Consider the following 18904-nt stretch of genomic DNA (forward strand, 5'->3'; position numbering starts at 1 on the left):
TTGTAACAAAGTCTTGTGTCTCCATGTAAACTCAAATATTAACTTGTTCCCAGCTTATGAGATGTGCACTGTGATATGTTTGTTGATAAACACTGATATTCCAATGACAGGAAAAACCTATAAACTTATAATATAATATCTGATTGCTTAGCTGATATTTGACCAATAAATGAGAATCTTATCATTTAATGGTTGTCTTATCTGCTGAAAGAATTTGGTTGTTGTCCTCTACCCATATTGGACCATTTAATAACAAAACCACAGTTACAACTGAATCGCTATGTACAGTAGGACTGTGCCACATATCATCTGTGACAATGCCAGTGTAATTTTTTTTTTTTTTAATTTTAAAAACACAAAAAAGGTCATATCGCAATATCACTGGTATAGCATGCACTCGCCATGCACTCAAATCAAATCAAATCACTTTTATTGTCACATCACATGTGCAGGCACACTGGCACAGCACATGCGAGTGAAATTCTTGTGTGCGAGCCCCACAAGCAACAGAGATGTGCAAACACAACAACACAAACGAGTAAAATACAAGAATGGCCAACCTGAAACTAATAAATATATGTACAATATATAGTGTATGCATTTCTGGATGTGTATACTAAATATTTTCCTCCACTCCCTAGCGCACACAATGACAAGACAAGCCTGGGCATGTCTAAGGGAGCCACAAGAGCAATGGCTGAGTGTCAGCCTCCTAAAACAATTAACAACTTCAGTAAAGGACGACTTCAACAACCTTTGCGAAATACGCAAGAAAACTGCTCCTGCTAAAGGTGAAAACAGCAAATTTGTTTTGCCATCAAATACAAATGGGCTAGAAAAGAGGAGATGTTGGCAGCTGGCAATGTTCAACCCAAATGTAAACAAACAACTCTACCACGCGTTGCTGGAGCACTCACTAGCTACACTCCATATAACAGGAAGAGCTAACGGTGAATGGAAATTACCGACATGGTTATGTGGTGGAAAAGCAGCAATTTACGCAAATGACTAAAACACTTGATCCAAGATACAAAATCCCAGTCAGAAAATACTTTTCAGTTTAAGTGAGAATATAATGAAGCTTTACTTTACTGTTAAACTAAAGTGTTCAACAGTTATTTTGTGCTTTTCCTTAAAATTTAGAGGGAATACACTACTTTGGGTCACTACTATTGCACTCTATGACCCCTTTTCCATTAGTATCTACTCTGATCGACTCGCCACGGTTTTCAAGTGGGTCATGGTACCTGGTACTAAAATAGTACCTGCTTGACTGGGGTTCCAAAGCGATCTCAGCAGGTACTAAAATGTGACGTCCTCCATGCCACCGACTGACTGATACAGTGGCGTCACGAAAATCAAAACTGACATTTTTGAAACCCAGCAACAAGGGAAATGGCTACAAAAAACAATGCTGTGGTCTCAGAGTATGACAAAAAGCCGCAGACTGAGCTGTGGGTATATTATCGCTTCGATGTCCACCTTTGTAGCATTTGTGTCGCATACCAGTTACGTCAAAGAACACGCGACCACGCTGCTTTAACGAAGACCACGCAAATTGAGTGGTACTCAACTGTAATGGAAAATCAGTCGATCAGAGGCGAGTAATGGCTGCTGCTGCTGGGACCTTCCAGTAGATTCACACTTCAAATTAACAAGTGATTTATCAATGACAGCAGCGCAAGGATGGAAAATGCATTTCATGGTGCCTGCAAGCATCAATGCTAGGGCTGAACGATATATCGCATTTGCGATAATATCGCGACATGATCAAGTGCAATTTTCTAACCGCAAAGGCTGCGATTATACTCTGGACATGTCCAAATTCATGGGCTGCATCCTCCTGAGGCCGCATTTGTAGACCGATTACGTCACAGCGACGCGCCAAAGGCTGTCCAAATTACTACCATATCCCAGAATTCATAGCGCGGCCCAGCCAAACTCCAGTTTCCAACAATGGCGGCCGCTACTAAGTTTTAAAATTACTCATACTAATCTTTCTGGGTCACAAAATAAACTTTTAAAATATTTTCAGGCGAGAAAGTAGCTGTGTAAACATCAAATATCTGCTCGGTTTATCAAGATATCCCATATTTGCAAAAGTGCTTCGACGTTTTCAGAGGCGTCTGCTACCCACCAGCTCGACAGCTAGCCGGGAGCTCGAGGGTTACTGATGCGGCCGAGAACGGCACAACTCCCGGCACATCATTTTCAGATCACCGCGGAGTTTCGCTGCTCGGGTTAAACGTAATATATAAGTCACTTAGAAAACCTAAAAATGTTATTGTTGGGCTTTTTTCAGTGTTTTGTTTGTTCGTGAGTAAATCGGTTTGGCTGAGATTAAAGTTATTAGATTAGATAAAATAAAACTTTATTAATCCCCCGGGTGGGTTCCTCCTTGGTTTTCACACAGCTGACTAAACGTCAAACAGAAAACTTATTAAACAGAAGTATGAGACAGTCGAGAATTTACACCAGTGTCTGGTTATATTTTAGATAGCAAGAAGCAGACGGCCGAGTTTATTAAACGCCACCGAGACAGCGGTGACGCTAATCAGAACTAGCCTTCTGATTCAGAAGGCTAGACCGTCCAATTTCACGCCTTTAAATTTTAAAGGCGTGTTTGTGTGTGTGTTTATACAATTGCTATTATGTTTGCACTTTATGTGTAATGTTACTGACTGCAGAGATCAGTAAGATGTGTGTATTTTTTATTTATTAGTTTTATTTATTTAATATTATTTTTTAATTGAATTGACTGTCTAGTAGTTCACAGATGTCGAAAAACTGAGTGTGGTAAAGCCACTGATTTTGTTTATGTATATTTCTGCAATCTGCACATTGCACTGACTTTCATTTTAATGTTTACACCAGGGTTCCTTGTCAGCACTTTATGCTCAGATGTTTGTAAGCTAAAAATAAACTATTGTGTATGTTCAAATATACTGTTGTGATTGAAGAAGTTAAATAAAAATGTCAGTCATCAATTCATGCATCACCTCATGTCATCATAACAGAGGTCTGTCTTCCAGGAAAGAACAGTTTAAAATTAATGTAATATAGTATTGGCCATACTATATGATGTATTGCTTGTCTTTGTTTAATAATACAGAAGACAAAGACCTTAAAAAATAATCGCATCGCAATCGCAATATTGGGGCAAAAAATCGCAATTAGATTATTTTCCATAATCGTTCAGCCCTAATCAATGCCCACCCGATATCATCAGAAATGTAAAATGTAAACACATTTTCTTGAAATACTTGTGATATAATTACGACAGTATATCACATTCCCCCAATGTACATTATTTGTAACACAGTAGCGCCTTATTTTATTTATCTGGGGCATTACTTCGACACAACTTCACTTGCATGACTGATCTTTTTTTTTTTTTAGTTAAATCTCTGCGACCTGACACATCACTCTAATGAGGCAAATAGACCCAAGCTACAGGAGCAAAATGCCGCATGCTGCCTACCAGAGCCACTCACCCTAGATATGGAGGTTTAGGGTTTGTTTTTTTTCTTGTGAGTTTTTGAACTGTTATCTGTATTACTTAAGTAATATCACATTATATTGCATAGATATTCTTCCTAACCATGCCATTGCTTGTAATTCACTAATAATATTTTATATATTTTTTCCCTACTACATGCTACATTGTTAGGACAAAAGGAAAAATAAAGTAACAAAGAGGAATTCCACAAGAGACACTATAATGTAGACAAACATCTCTTTATGAATATTCCAGCTGTAAAACATAACACTTAAAGAACTGCACTGTGAGGTGGAAATATGAAACTGCTTTTCAGCAATTTCTACAAAACACTTTTCCCCAAGACTGCAGTTTGTTCCAACAATTCATCTCTGTAAATTTGGCTCAAATTTAATTTTAAGACAAAGGCATCCCTGACTCTTTGCAAGACGTTGAGCTGAGATGTTGGCAAAAAGTACGCCAAAAAAAAATATTAAAAACAAAATAAAAATACATACAGTGCAGTTAAAAATTCAGGTTTGTTTGCATACGTCTGCACTCTCCTCTGGTACGCAGCAAAGACAGATGTGCCCTGCCGTACCACCACAGGACACAAAGGCCATTTATCTGCCAGAGATGACAGCTTGCGTGTGGGTGTATACATACCACACACACTGCTTCAGAAATCACAGTTTAAGCAGTAAGGATGTGAAAATGGTAGTCGCACCTTGCTCGCACTTTAACAGTGGTGGTGAACCATGTAACATAGAAAATGACTATATTCCTTTGGGACAGTGCAGTCACATCTCAACATCACTAAGATGGATGTGTCTCCTTGTTTCCCCAACTAGAGACACATGGCTACCTTTGTCCCAGAAGACATGGACAGCATCATGAATCGAATACTTAATGTAATGATGTACTGCTGCTAAGCAACACGGGGGGGGGGGGGGGGGGGCAAAAACAATGGTTCTACATGCACATGTGATGTGTATACACTTGAGGCTAACTGGTAGTAATTTATATTCACTGTTGTATCAAACCCCATTATTCATGCTTAGTCTTAAGCAACACACTTCACCTGCACTATCCACAACCATTTCTATAGCATATGATTCAGAGGAGCATCAAGCAAATACCAGGTGTTACTGAGCAGGTAGGATCTGAGCTGCATCACCTCTTCACTACCACCGAGGCCTGGAAAAAGTCCATCTATACCAGTGACAGTCAAAAGGGCTGAAAGGCAGAAAATAAACACTAATAAATCAAATTAGGATTGTAATAAGATGCATCCAAGAGCTTCACTTATAACACAATATGACAGACTATCTGAAGAGTCGGATTATGCTGGATATTAGTGTGTGGAATGAGCAATTGCAATTAACTGCCCCCCCAAAAAAAAAAAAAAAAATCTTTGATCAATTAACCATTAGCACTTAGTGCACATTTCATGTTCCCACAGCTCCATGTATCACTTACGTAAAATCAACTGAAACTAACAATACAGTCCTACAAACAGGTTCGACTTGCCAGTCAGCAAAACCATTGGGAGATGGCTGAAGGAAACCAGTACCACAAGTCCCATTACCTGGGACTGCATAACCAAGACTATCAGTTAATAATAATAATAATAATAATAATAATAATAATAATAATAATAATAAATTGCATTTATATAGCGCTTTTCGGGACCCCTCAAAGCGCTTTACAATACCACTATTCATTCACTCTCACATTCACACAGTTCTGCATCCATGTCCAAAATGATTGATCAAAATGCTGCAAGTATGCCGACCACTGTTACTATATATAGTTTGTCATTCCCACTTTTAGCAGAAATTATTTTGCATATTTAGCAAAGCATTTTTAGAAACAAATTATTATGATTTCATTAAATCATATTCAGAATGTAAGAAGGGGCTCTCACTCTCGGACATACCTGGACTTGTTTCATTCTTGTGCATTCTATTACTGATATTGTCATATGACACCTATATATGACGTAAAACTTTAAACCAGTATTATCTGCCAAAACGGTATTGCAAAGTCTTCGTCTGAGCTCCGATTGCAGAAATTTTAAATGGCAACCAATTATGCTCTTAGGTTAGTAAAATATTTGCTGCCAAAGAAGAACACATTCACCCAACAAGATTAAAAACAGTGCACTTTGTTAAGAATGCACTATCCACATGTCTTAGCCACAGACCATAAATAAAGGATGTACAACACCCATTTACTTGTAGCCTACAAGTCTTGATATTCAGACATTCACCATGGTTGGTTGCCAGTTAGACCTAACTGCCAACTACAAAGTAGGGCTGGGCCATATTATACCGTTCACGGTAATACCGGTATAATGTTAGGCAACGATAGGAAAATGAAATATCGCGATAGAATGGGAGTAAAACGCGCATGCGCAGTGCCTTTGTTTTCAAACGCACATGGCCGATTGTTGAGTGAAACAGATGAACCAGAATTGGTTTGTAAAAATGGTGCAACTTCCGTGATGTGGAACTGGTTTGGTGTTTGTCCGTCAGATACACGACAAAGCACATTTTTTTTGCAGAACATGCAAGCGGCCGTTGTTATTGTCATATTTGTCGGACTAAGATGCTCTTAAATCTGGGAGTAATCTGGGTCCTAAACTCCGTATGCTTCAGGTCAAACAACACTGCAGCGTCACTTAGAGTTAAAAACTGTCTAAATTCTTTCATCTTTAATAAAACGATCAGCATTGCTGCTTTACCAGGTGTAACTATAAAGTTTAACTTCCAGGCATCCATGAAAACAAAAGTTATTACATTTAACGGAGTTAGAAGTTAGCAGGAAGCTAGCGGAAGTTAGCTCGCTAGTTTCGCTAGTTACCTAAGCATGATATTGCATGTTCTGACTGAGAGATTTCTGAAAAAAATCAAACGTACAGCTCTGCTATCACTTCCAACATAAATGAAGACAGGAAACTAAACAGCAGTGACGTTTGTAGGGTTACTGAAGTTGGGCTAGCTGGTATATAATGATGTGCTACGTGATCGCTAGCGACACAGCTATGTTAGCATAACATAAACAGTGAAGCTGGAGGACGAACACTAACACTTTTCCACTTATAAAAGTTAACGTGAAGGTTCTTCATGGTTAGAGACAAATGCAATCGCATGGCAGGATGCTGTAAACGGACCAAACTTCAGTCAGGAGAACAACTGAGATAATCCATCCACAATACGAGGTTAGTCATTAATATACTGCAACAACATGGGAATAGAGCCGCTGCCAGAGAATTCAACATTAATGAATCAATGGTACAGAAGTGGAGGAAGCAAGAAGAATGAGTTTAATAAAGTTTGATTTATCTGACTGCTTTGTTTCGCTTAATGTGCCTTATAATCCCGTGCACCTTACGGTCCGAAAAATGCATACTGCACACTGCAGTTTAATGTTGCAAAGCACCTATTTTTAACTTCAGTGGATATTATATATGGTTATGCTCAGGATATGTCAGCCCATTTCTACTGGAAATGCCTTTTGGTTAAACTTTCAGCAAGGAATTTGCATTTGCACTGTTACATTTTTATAAAGCTATAATGTACATAAAAACCAGCTTCTTGTTTAAGTGAAAATAAATGGAAGGTTGTCTTTTTGCGCTAGTAATGTTGTGGAGTTGTATTTTGTCTCGCATCAATTATATCGTCGGTTATATCGTTATCGCAAATTTTCAAATATATATCGTGATAAATATCTTTGGCCATATCGCCCTGCTCTACTACAAAGTAACACATATGTGGGCATGGCTAGACCACAGGGGGTCCATTTCATATTTCAAACATTAAGATCTAAAAAAACAAAACAACCCCCCCCCCCCCAAAAAAAAACAAAACCAACAACACATTTTTAAGAAATTACAGGCTAAATACAATGGACAATTACTTAACTACTCATTTAATATGGATATTGACCCAGCACTTTACAATTAATGCATTCATGCTGGTGTAAACAACATCATGAGGATTCATCTCTTTTATATTAAAAGGGCACAACCAACAAAAAAACCCGAAATGACAAGAAGATGAGGAAGAGGTTAGATGAGCACCAGCTAGTGATTAGTTATCTGTGTCTGTTTTTCTCAGGAGACTGTAGAGGATGAGTGGATGCATGTCTCTCTCATTTCCCCCAGAATAATAAGGCCTGAGGGCAAAGTAGATTTTGGACTGAAACAAAAACAACGCAAGTGAGTGAGACCGGATATCTCTGATTCTCACACAATTTGAATTATAAAACAAATTAAAATCTTTGTGCCAAAGCGTTTGCTTCTCAAATGCCACCAAAAGGGCTTGAGTAAATAAATACATTTAATACATGCACAATTCTGCACAAGTGCCGTGTAGGCTAACAAACCTGCTATCTGGGCATGTAGTGCGGAGGGATAAAATACAGTTGCGTAAAAGCAATGGAAATCTTGTGACCTGGACTGACACATCACGTTTTATTCTCAGTCGGAGCTTCTATTGTGCCCAGCAGTTCACAGGGACAGATCAATGGCAAAGACTCATGCCCTCAGGTAGCATGCTAGCCTCTCATCTCCAGCACTGTAATGATCTCTCCCACTGGGAATGGACTCAGCCAAGCAACACATTAACAGCCATTTAAAAAAAAAAACTGGGGCTTTTCAATTGTGTCCTTAGGGTTCAGTACAAGGGGAAACAACAATTATACTCTCCAATAAAAGCAATACGACTATAGATTATTACTGTGCAATAAAAGCCAATCAGTAACTGTTTCATATGTAGCTAATGAGCCCTGGCCTTTGTAATATTAAACTTAAACTGCCAGTTACCATACTGTGAGATATGACCAAGTGATGATCTTAAATTAAAGCAATTACTCACTAAATGCCATCATAAAAACTTTATTTTAAAAAAAAAAATTAACGAAGTAAACATATTTTCAAAAATGGCACCTCCCTTTTCCTTTAGGATCTATATAATCTTTGGAATAATAACAACAACAACAACAACAACAGATGAGGCTACCTATGCTAATCTGTGCACCAGGCTAGGAGTGGGGGCAGGGACCCAGCTGAGGTGGTGCCATGGTTGGGGGAGGGAGAAGGGTGCAGACCGCGTGTGGTTAGCTGAGCCATAATCTCACTGTACCCAAGTGAAAAATACTCTTCCTTGTCTTCTCTCTCTCTCTCTCTCTCTCTCTCTCTCACACACACGTACACTCTTCGTCCTTCCCTCTACCCTTCCCTTTCTCACTCACACACACACTCTCCTCAGTTCTTCTGTTATAGGCTCGCCAGCCCGTAAGTGTGTGTATGCCCCTACTGGTTGTGTCCTGCACGCCAAGGGTTAAGCCCCTGCCATTTTAACGCCACTGACAGATCAGACCATTAGGGTGTTACCTAACAAAATGGAAGCCTTTAACCCTGAATCTGCCAGACTGCTTCTGAGTGAGAGTGTGTGTGTGTGTGTGTGTGTGCAAGTGAGAACCAGAGCCACACAGAGCCCTGTGTGTCTCCACCTGGATTCTCCCTCAGCAACATGACGACAAGGACAACAACGGTAAGTCCAGGTAAAGGAAAACAGACTTCTGTACATGATCTCTCTCACACACAGACACAGAATGGCTGTTTGTATGAGGAAGACACACTTTTTCATGTATTCTCATCAAGACCGCTAAGAAATAAGAAGTGCACATATTCTCACTGCCCACATCTCATCTGGATTTTGATAAGAAAACACAGACAGAATGTGCAATTAAATAAAAATAAATAAAGAGCAATCATTTCACACAATTAACAGAAAATTAACAGAGCCTCAAGCAACAACAACGTCGAAATCATGAAAGTCTAAGAAACACTAACATCTCAGTTAATGCTTAAGCAGTCTTCTCAAACTCCTAATCACAAAATTACTGGATACATTTTCAACCATTAATGTTTACTTTCTATAATAAAAAGGAATCACTAAATGTTTTCAAAACTCCTAGACAGGGATAATCTCCAATTTCAGCCAAATTGCTTCCAAATGGTTACTCCATAATCCTGTAAAACCAGAAGCACATACCCACATACAGAAGGAGGGCCAGGACACACGCAGACTGCTATCAGATTACATTTCTCAGAAATGAATGGTAGCAGGAAGTGCCCAGAGTACAGGGGGGAAAGAGCTTAAAGGGTGCTCAAAAAAATAAATAAAAAATACAGTGTCCCAAAATCCACAACGTGAGTGCAACATCTGTGCACAATGTTGAAGAACAACCAGGTAAATTACATTTGGGTTTTTGAGTAGCTATACTTCTGAGTTAGAAAAGCAAATCATCAGGTTTCATAAGATCTTGATTAGGTGGGGTTCAAACAACAGGAAACCACAGAAAATAAAACATTTTGAAGTATAGCTGAGAAATCAAAATGTCAGTAGGCACATTCAGGCTGCACTTCAGACATGAAAGAAAACTCATCTGAAGCAAAGATTTGCACAGGCATAGTGCACGGCAGTTACAGATTTGGTTATGTGAATGACTAGAGCAGCATCGAAAAAGAAAAACTGAAGTCTTACACAAAACACAATCACCACACTAACCTTCTCATTCATATGTCATGCATGGAGGAAAACTATTGTTTATTAGTCTTTGGAATGAAAGAGTAATTAATGGAAATGAAAATGCTATATGAATGGATATGATAGCTGATATGCCAGAACTTGTTAGCCTTGTTGATTGAATGATATAAATAAAAGGAGAAGTTCAAAAACAAGAATATGGCACCCATATCCTGTCTCTTTTTCCTGATATTCCAGAGTAACTTGTTTAGTACACAGAAATCTAAAACTAAACCAGTACAACAAGGATTTTCTACCTTTGGAAGAACAACCATCACCCTAGGGCTGTGCGATATGACCAAAATCTCATATCCCGATATAAGACATTATCGTCCCAATAACGATATAAATCACAAAAATTTAACATTTTCTGTAAATTCTGTGAATCTTGGGCAGCTCGACGTTTCCAGCTGGCCGTAGTGTACCTGGAGTCAAGTGTTTTAACCGATGCATGAAACGATACATTTTTAGACATAAGTTGTAACAGCCGCTGTTTTCTTTGTGAGTATTTATTACACGGCGTGCTGCAGGGAAAAGCCTGTTCTAATGTTTGAGTCTAAGGTTTATTTTTTAAGCACCTGACAGGCCTTTTTTGCTTCTCATCCGTAAATACTCTGCATACTCTTTCACGTGACTCCGTTTATTTTGAAAAGTCTCAACAGGATCTTGAGCTTATTTGTGAAAGGTTTATGTAGGAAATAAACAAGCGGACACGCGATGGTTTTACCATCGTTGTTGCAAACGACAACACATAAAAACAGGCGCTTGTCCGCCTGTAGTGTGGTTTCTCTTATTAGATATAAGAGAAAGACCATCAAAACAATGAAAAAAATATTGCCATAAACAGTTTATTTTACGACACCACGAAACAAACGATAGCGTAAAATGAAACGATAGACGTTTCTATATTGTCATCCGATCTCTCTCTCATATATATATATATATATATATATATATATATATCTCTATATCTATCTATCTATCTATCTATCTATCTATCTATCTATCCCAACAACGCCCTGTTTTCGTCTCTTGCCCACCGATGCCTTCTTGTTCCAGTTGCCCCCCCACCGAGCTAGGCGAGTGGCTCCAGCAGATCCCGGGAATAACATCGGAGATCTCTGTCCAGAAGAGCGCAGCACTGGGAACAGCTAAGATACTGCGCAGGACCCTCCTTATATCAAACAGCCCTACATCATCCAGCATCTAATTGATGGTGAAGTTTTAATTGAAGAAAAAAAAAAAAAAAAAAGGATATAAACCACATTCACACATGAACTCCCAATTTCGTTTCGAAGAATCACTCCATGACAATGAAGTCTCAAAGTAGCACACAACAACAGATTGTCCACTTTACACTAGTCCTCAATACTGGAAATAGATGAGGGTGGTGCAAGGGCAAAGGGTGACCACTTGCTAGTTGTGAATTCAACCAGCCCATTATTATGGTGATGTGATTATTCTCACATCACCATGAATTGGTGTAGTTGGACTTTAAACTGTCTTTAATTTGCCATCTCGTACAATGTCCAGTCCGGCTGCATAAGACATTTGTGTTCACCTATGCACTTCTTTGGTAATCAGGAAATGTTCAGAATTACAGAGCATTTTTGAAAACAGCTTTCAAGACATTCAGTCAGTTTATGTGTAGCTCTGTAATGGTCAATGGTCACTAACTAGTTGTCATTCTGCAAAATATGTTTTTGCCCCCCCACCGATATCATTCGGTTAGCATACGTCTTTGACCCTGCTTACAGTGTGTGGAAGAGGGATTCAAATTCAAAATCTTTCCCGAGTTGACCCTTTCAAAATTACAGCATCAACACACCCAGAATCCACAATAGGTGTGGCGTTAAGCATGTCTGTTTGACTTTTTAAACCACACCCAGTATCTCGTCACTCTTTAGTTGGACCCACATATTTGGTCAGATTCTTCTTTACTTGTGCTATGACAAGTCTGTTTACAGGTGGGAGGAATATCATTAAAGTACTAAATGACAGGAGGCGTGGGCTTTCACATGTAGCTGTGCAATATCATGTTGCAGTTAGGATATACTGCATACATTTTGCATTTAAAACAGCTCACATAAGTGCAAGTAATATGGGTAACTGCCCTTTTAAACATAAGGTAAACCTATCATTACCCTTTATATAATCATTTATTTTTAACCTACATACAAATACTCATAACTAAAGTGTGCCATTTTAAGCCATACTCCACCAAAAGTGTTATCCCGAAGTATCAAACACCTGACTTCTGTGAAAGACCTCCATACTAAAATTTCACTCTGGTGCCACTCCTTTATGTGACACCAAAAAAAAAAAAAAGCGTGACAAAGATGTTAAAGCATGTGATTAACAGTTTCAAATGGTTTTTGAATACACAGATACGACTTGCAGGGTACAAGGGTTAATGTCCTGTTTGACTGTGTTCAATTTTGACAATGTCTTCTCACTTTTAGATTAGTAGACTAAGTTGATTATTTTTCCCTTTCATTCATTGACCAGTAAGCATGTCCAAAGCAGTATACATAGTTGGAATAGACACTTTTTGGTTAAGATCTTCTTTCATGCATCTCTCATGTCTTGCCTGCCTTATTAGCTGAGTGAAGCACTTTCAGAGGTGCTAGGAGCAAAGTATGACTTGACAGTATGTTTAAGCACATGGTTTAAAAAAAAAAAAAAGAAAGAAAAAAAAAGAAAAAAGAAAGCCTTCTGATGTTAGCTGGCAGCATTGGGTAGGGATCCAGGAATATTTCTCCCAAAACACATACCTATACTGGCCTTTATGGACTGATATAGGATTATCTGCAAATAACATGACATTTAACCGATGTTAGTAGCATATGTTTCTGTTGCGTCACATCAATTTTATGCAGCCTGAATGTTCAAAGAGTGTGATAAGGATGTAAAAGAATGAAGTAGGAATGACACTGAGCTTCTGGGAAGATAACTTAATTTTTATGTAATGTGATGTGGGATAAGACAATGTGTGGACCATCACACAGTACTCTGACACAAATTCAAACATTTGAGAACCACTTTTACAATCATTTACCTGGTGTTACACTGTAAATTCCATCTGGTTCTTCATCCTGTTCCCTTTACAAACCCTATCCACAGATGGGACTTTACAAACCTGATCCATATCTACTAGAGAAACCTGACTCTGCAAATCATAATTTGGGTAAGTGGCCACGCTGTTCAAACTTCCACAGCCAATGTTATTAACCTTTGTTTTGATTACTTTTATGCCAGGCAGATAGTGCACTAATGAAATGACATGTACATAGAATTCACAATTCAGCCATGTGGCAGGAAGGCAGCCAGAACCGTTTGTCCCCTCTTGGACTCATGCCTTGATACAACATGTATCCAAGTTGCCGGCTGGTCTGCTTGATGCACTGAGAGTTTGAGAACTGTCACTTTAACCCTGTCCCCATAATAGAACCAGCTGTAAGAGCCAGCCTGAGAAGAAAAAGAAAGTGTATTTCATAAACTGCCTTCCTTATAATGGAAGCGGTACCCGTTTTAGGCAACATAGTGTTCATGTAGGCAATCAAAGAGAAGTATTATTTCCATTAGCAATGTTGAAATGTTACTAGATACTCTAAGTAAAAATACCAAATCCATCTTAAAGTCTTGAGAATATGATTGGTTGCAGAAGAAAAAAATAAGTATTACCTAACCTTAAATTAACTTAGGGTGTTTAGTTGTGGATGTGGCCAGTCAGACAGCATGCATGTGCTACATGTAGGCAGCATCCAGTGTCTGGGAAACCCCCCCCCCCCATTAAACGCATATTACTGTAAGTGTTGCATGAATTCAAAATAAGGAAATGTGGTTGAAGCACACAGCAACACTGAAGAGGAGCAAAACTGGACGCTCTCACTCAATACCACATGGCCATGCAGTAAATAGTTATTTTTAGAGATGTTAAGTAGAGATAGGAATATACTGAAAGCCACAATACATATCAAACCCTATTATGGAAACTGAAATGTTACATTTTAGTTTCTCACTCATCTCAAGGTTCTTTCTTAATCGTGTAGTATAAAGTTTAAAGTGGAATTAAAAAGTCAAATGGGTTAGTTTCATTAAACACAGTGCCAAACTTATCAGTCAACAAACTGTACTTTAAACTGTTTGAGTGATCTCATTGCAAGAACATATGCATGATGGAGTCCAACGCGGTAAACAAGAAATCGTTCAGTTCAAACAGTGCAGGATTCCTCTACAGAGGCCAAAGAATTCCTTAAGGCCTTTGGGTGGGAACCCCTGGCTGATATGTTGATGCCTGTTCTCCAACATCTAGCACAACTACCAGAAAGACAATTTCTTAGAAGAGCTTAAAAATATTCAGATTTATGGAGAAAAAAAAAAAAAACACTTTAGAAAAACAATGCAAAATTAATCTTATTGTGGCAAGCAAGCAAAGGATGCAAGACTGTCAAGAATTGAAAGCAAGATGGCAAAGGGAACTACTCCTACACCACAGGACGTGAATTTTCACTATTTGACATCTTTAACTCACTTGTGAGTAGATTACCTCTGATGATATCACTGAGACAAAAAACATAAAACAATACTTCCTGATCTTTCATTCACACAATGCTTGACAGCAGATAGGCGACTGATTCTACTGAGACTTGATAGTCTCACCAGCACTTCCTGTTAGCCGTCTCAAAATGTCTGGCCTCAAACTAAACCTGACTGACAGCTGCGATAAACTGTTACACTGGGTGATTGAGATACTATTAACAATCCTCTAAAGCTATTGACTAAGCCCATTTAAAAAACAAAAGAATCTGTGTTCATCAAATCATATATTCTTTCATATAGAATTTTTTGTTTTGTGTTTTCATTTATAATAAATAAAAAAAAAAATAAAAAAAAATATAAAAAAAAAGCAGCTCTCATCTGAGACATTTCATGCCTTGAATTACCTCAGATGTAAAGCCACACCTTTGCCTCTCTCACTACGTAGAGATTTACGACATGCAAACTAGTACCTGCCTCTGACCTCAGCTGCACTCACGTTCTCTTGCAAGGTGAAGGGAGAGACAGCAATGGTCCACACTCTGGGTGTGTAGTTGAGCAGAAGAGCAAAAAACAATGCTTAATTTATAAAACAGGAAGCACATGAAGAGCATGCTAATCAGGCATGCCAGGAGAGGGAAAAAGTCACACAGCACATTTGTTTAAAAAAAAAAAAAAAAAAAAAAAAAAGGAAAAACAAACAAAAAAAAAAAAAAATCCACAAAAACAAGACTGCATCAGACAGTGAACAAGTGCTAGCCAATAAGAAACTAAATTAATGGGCCATCAAAATCAAAGTATTTAGATTAAACTTATTAACTTTAAACTGCATGCAGATATACATGTTTCAGTCTTTAATTTCCTCACCTCTAACACCTTTGGAATGGGATGCTGTCATCTACTGCCAAATTAAAGTGTGGATCTGTTATTTTGCTTTTGTGGCATTCAAGAATTGAGAAAAGTTATGCATTTATAGCACCAGTGAAATCAAATTGATCAAATCGCATTCATGTTCTCTCCTCCACTCTGCAATGCATCTTTGTGTAACAGTTAAACACACACATGGAGCAGAATGAAAGGAAACATGGAAATGTTGAAACAGACAGCACAGCAGAAAAGCAAAATACAGTACAGCACTAATAATGTTGTCGTCTGGCAGCACAAACAAACCAGCTGCTAGTTAACGAGAGACACCCGGAATGGCTAACCGAAGGTCGAACGGTCCTGATCCCCAAGGAGGAACCGGTCCCATCCAACTACCGACCAATAACCTGCCTCAGTACTACATGGAAGCTCCTGTCAGGCATCATATCGGCTAAGATGAACAGGCACATGGGTCAATACATGAGTGGGGCACAGAAAGGGATTGGCAAGAATACCAGAGGCGCAAAACACCAGCTACTGGTAGACAGAACAATCAGCCGAGACTGCAAGACCAGACTGACCAACCTGTGCACTGCCTGGATTGATTACAAGAAGGCCTATGACTCAATGCCCCACAGCTGGATACTGGAATGCTTAGAATTGTACAAGATCAACAGGACCCTAAGAGCCTTCATCAGGAACTCAATGGGGATGTGGCGTACAACACTAGAGGCCAACTCCAAGCCCATAGCACAAGTCACCATCAAGTGCGGGATCTACCAAGGAGATGCTCTGTCCCCACTGCTGTTCTGCATAGGCCTGAACCCCTTCAGTGAGATCATTAACAAGACTGGCTACGGATACCGACTACGGAACGGAGCAGTTGTCAGCCACCTCCTGTACATGGATGACATCAAGCTGTATGCCAAGAGTGAACGAGACATCGATTCACTGACCCACACTACCAGACTATACAGCAATGACATTGGAATGTCGTTCGGACTGGAGAAGTGTAGTCGAATGGTAACAAAGAGAGGGAAGGTAGTCAGAACTGAGGGGATTGAACTACCAGAAGGCAACATTGCAGACACAGAGGACAGTTACAAGTACCTGGGGATCCCGCAGGCGAATGGGAACCATGAAGAGGCCGCTAGAAAGGCTGCAACCACCAAGTACCTGCAGAGGGTCAGGCAAGTCCTGAGGAGTCAGCTGAATGGTAAGAACAAGATCCGGGCCATCAACACGTACGCCCTGCCCGTGATCAGGTACCCTGCTGGGGTAATAGGCTGGCCAAAGGAGGAGATAGAAGCCACTGACATAAAGACAAGAAAGCTCCATGCATGGAGGGTTTCACCCCAAGTCCAGCACCCTGAGGCTGTACGCTAAGCGGAAGGAAGGGGGCCGGGAACTGGTGAGTGTCAGCACCACTGTCCAGGATGAGACAACGAACATCCAAGAATACATTGGGAAGATGGCCCCAACTGACTGAGTGCTCAGTGAATACCTCAGGCAGCAGAAACCCAAGAAAGAGGAGGGAGATGAGGAACCATCATGGAAGGACAGGGCCCTGCACGGTATGTACCATCGGCAGATAGAGGAGGTGGCTGATATCCAGAAATCCTACCAGTGGCTGGACAAAGCTGGACTGAAAGACAGCACAGAGGCACTAATCATGGCAGCACAAGAACAAGCTCTGAGTACAAGATCCATAGAGGCTGGGGTCTATCACACCAGGCAAGACCCCAGGTGCAGGCTGTGTAAAGATGCCCCAGAGACAATCCAGCACATAACAGCAGGGTGCAAGATGCTAGCAGGCAAGGCATACATGGAACGCCATAACCAAGTGGCCGGCATAGTGTACAGGAACATCTGTGCCGAGTATAACCTGGAAGTCCCGAGGTCAAAATGGGAGATGCCCCCAAGGGTGATGGAGAATGACCGAGCTAAGATCCTGTGGGACTTCCAGATACAGACGGACAAAATGGTGGTGGCTAACCAACCGGACATAGTGGTGGTAGACAAACAGAAGAAGACGGCCGTAGTGATCGATGTAGCGGTTCCGAATGACAGCAATATCAGGAAGAAGGAACACGAGAAGCTGGAGAAATACCAAGGGCTCAGAGAAGAGCTCGAGAGGATGTGGAGGGTGAAGGTAACAGTGGTCCCCGTGGTAATCGGAGCACTAGGTGCAGTGACTCCCAAGCTAGGCGAGTGGCTCCAGCACATCCTGGAAACAACATCGGAGATCTCTGTCCAGAAGAGCGCAGTCCTGGGAACAGCTAAGATACTGCGCAGGACCCTCAAGCTCCCAAGCTTCTGGTAGAGGACCCGAGCTTGAAGGATAAACCGCCCGCAGGGGCGTGCTGGGTGTTTTTTTATATATAATCATCATTATATACAGTTAATGAAGGTCGCCGGTTCGATCCCTGGGCTCTCTGGCCTGGTCGTTGTGCCCTTGGGCAAGACACTTTACCCATCTTGCCTACTGGTGTTGGCCAGAGGGGCCGATGGCGCGATATGGCAGCCTCGCTGTCAGTCTGCCCCAGGGCAGCTGTGGCTACAACTGTAGCTTGCCTCCACCAGTGTATGAATGTGAGAGTGAATGAATAGTGGTATTGTAAAGCGCTTTGGGTGCCTTGAAAAGCGCTATATAAATCCAACCCATTATTATTATTATTATTATTATTATTATTATTAAAGACTTAATCTTAAACACCTCAGTCAGATATGGAAAGTGGGAAGAATTCAGACATACAACCCTGAGAAGATGTATTGCTTAAAGTCACTAGAACAAAGACTAAGGATGAGGACTAAGAATATCTTTAATTTCTGTAACTTACTGTCTATTGTCATCATTAAAAAGGCTGCAATACCTTTTAATGTTTTCGTGATTACCATAAATTCACAATAGAACGTTAAGGATGGTCAAGTAAAATCAAGACTTCATTTGGAACCATTAAAAAAATAACCACGGGCAAAAACTGTATTCTGATGCTTTACTTTCATGCTAAACAATTCACAGATTCACAAGTGGGAAAAAAAAAACTGCTACAATAAGATTAAGTTCCAGACACCAGTAAACTCCAAGGCTAACTCTAACCAAAATAAACTTAACAATGACAAAGACAAGCAAGGCACCCTGGAGCCTTGAAAATGGCAAAAGCAAAAATATATTTATGGTTGGTGGAAAATAGACATGTATCTTAAAATGGTTCAATCCCTGTGTGGCAGAATATGAGAGGATCTCGAGTCATGCCTGTCTAGTTACATCATGGGCCTTGGCCATCATAAAAGACCCCCCCCCCCACGCAAAAATAAAAATAAAAATAAAAAATCACTAGCCAAGAGTGCCAACTGTTTGCTTGCAGTAAAAGTAGGCTACTTGCACAACAAAGGTGCAGCTTAGGAGACACACCTCAAAGTCAAG

General features: G+C 40.0%; 1 protein-coding gene across 3 annotated transcripts in view; it reads right to left on the reverse strand.

The window, feature by feature from the left end:
• The window catches only part of gatad2ab (GATA zinc finger domain containing 2Ab), a 35333-nt gene that overhangs the window by 14889 nt on the left and 1540 nt on the right, over window positions 1-18904 (reverse strand). The window contains exon 2 of one of the 3 annotated variants that reach the window (XM_085263797.1): window positions 4618-4714. The exons of the other annotated variants lie outside the window; for them this stretch is intronic. Within the exon in view, the coding sequence (XP_085119923.1) occupies window positions 4618-4652 (35 nt within the window). The 5' untranslated portion in view covers window positions 4653-4714. The remainder of the gene's footprint in view (window positions 1-4617; window positions 4715-18904) is intronic. 3 annotated transcript variants of the gene reach the window in all.

This window comes from Mchenga conophoros, linkage group LG23 (genome assembly GCF_057382185.1).
Source record: "Mchenga conophoros isolate Kocher_MC1m ecotype Shallow Benthic linkage group LG23, M_conophoros_male_GT1.1, whole genome shotgun sequence".
NCBI lineage: Eukaryota > Metazoa > Chordata > Actinopteri > Cichliformes > Cichlidae > Mchenga > Mchenga conophoros.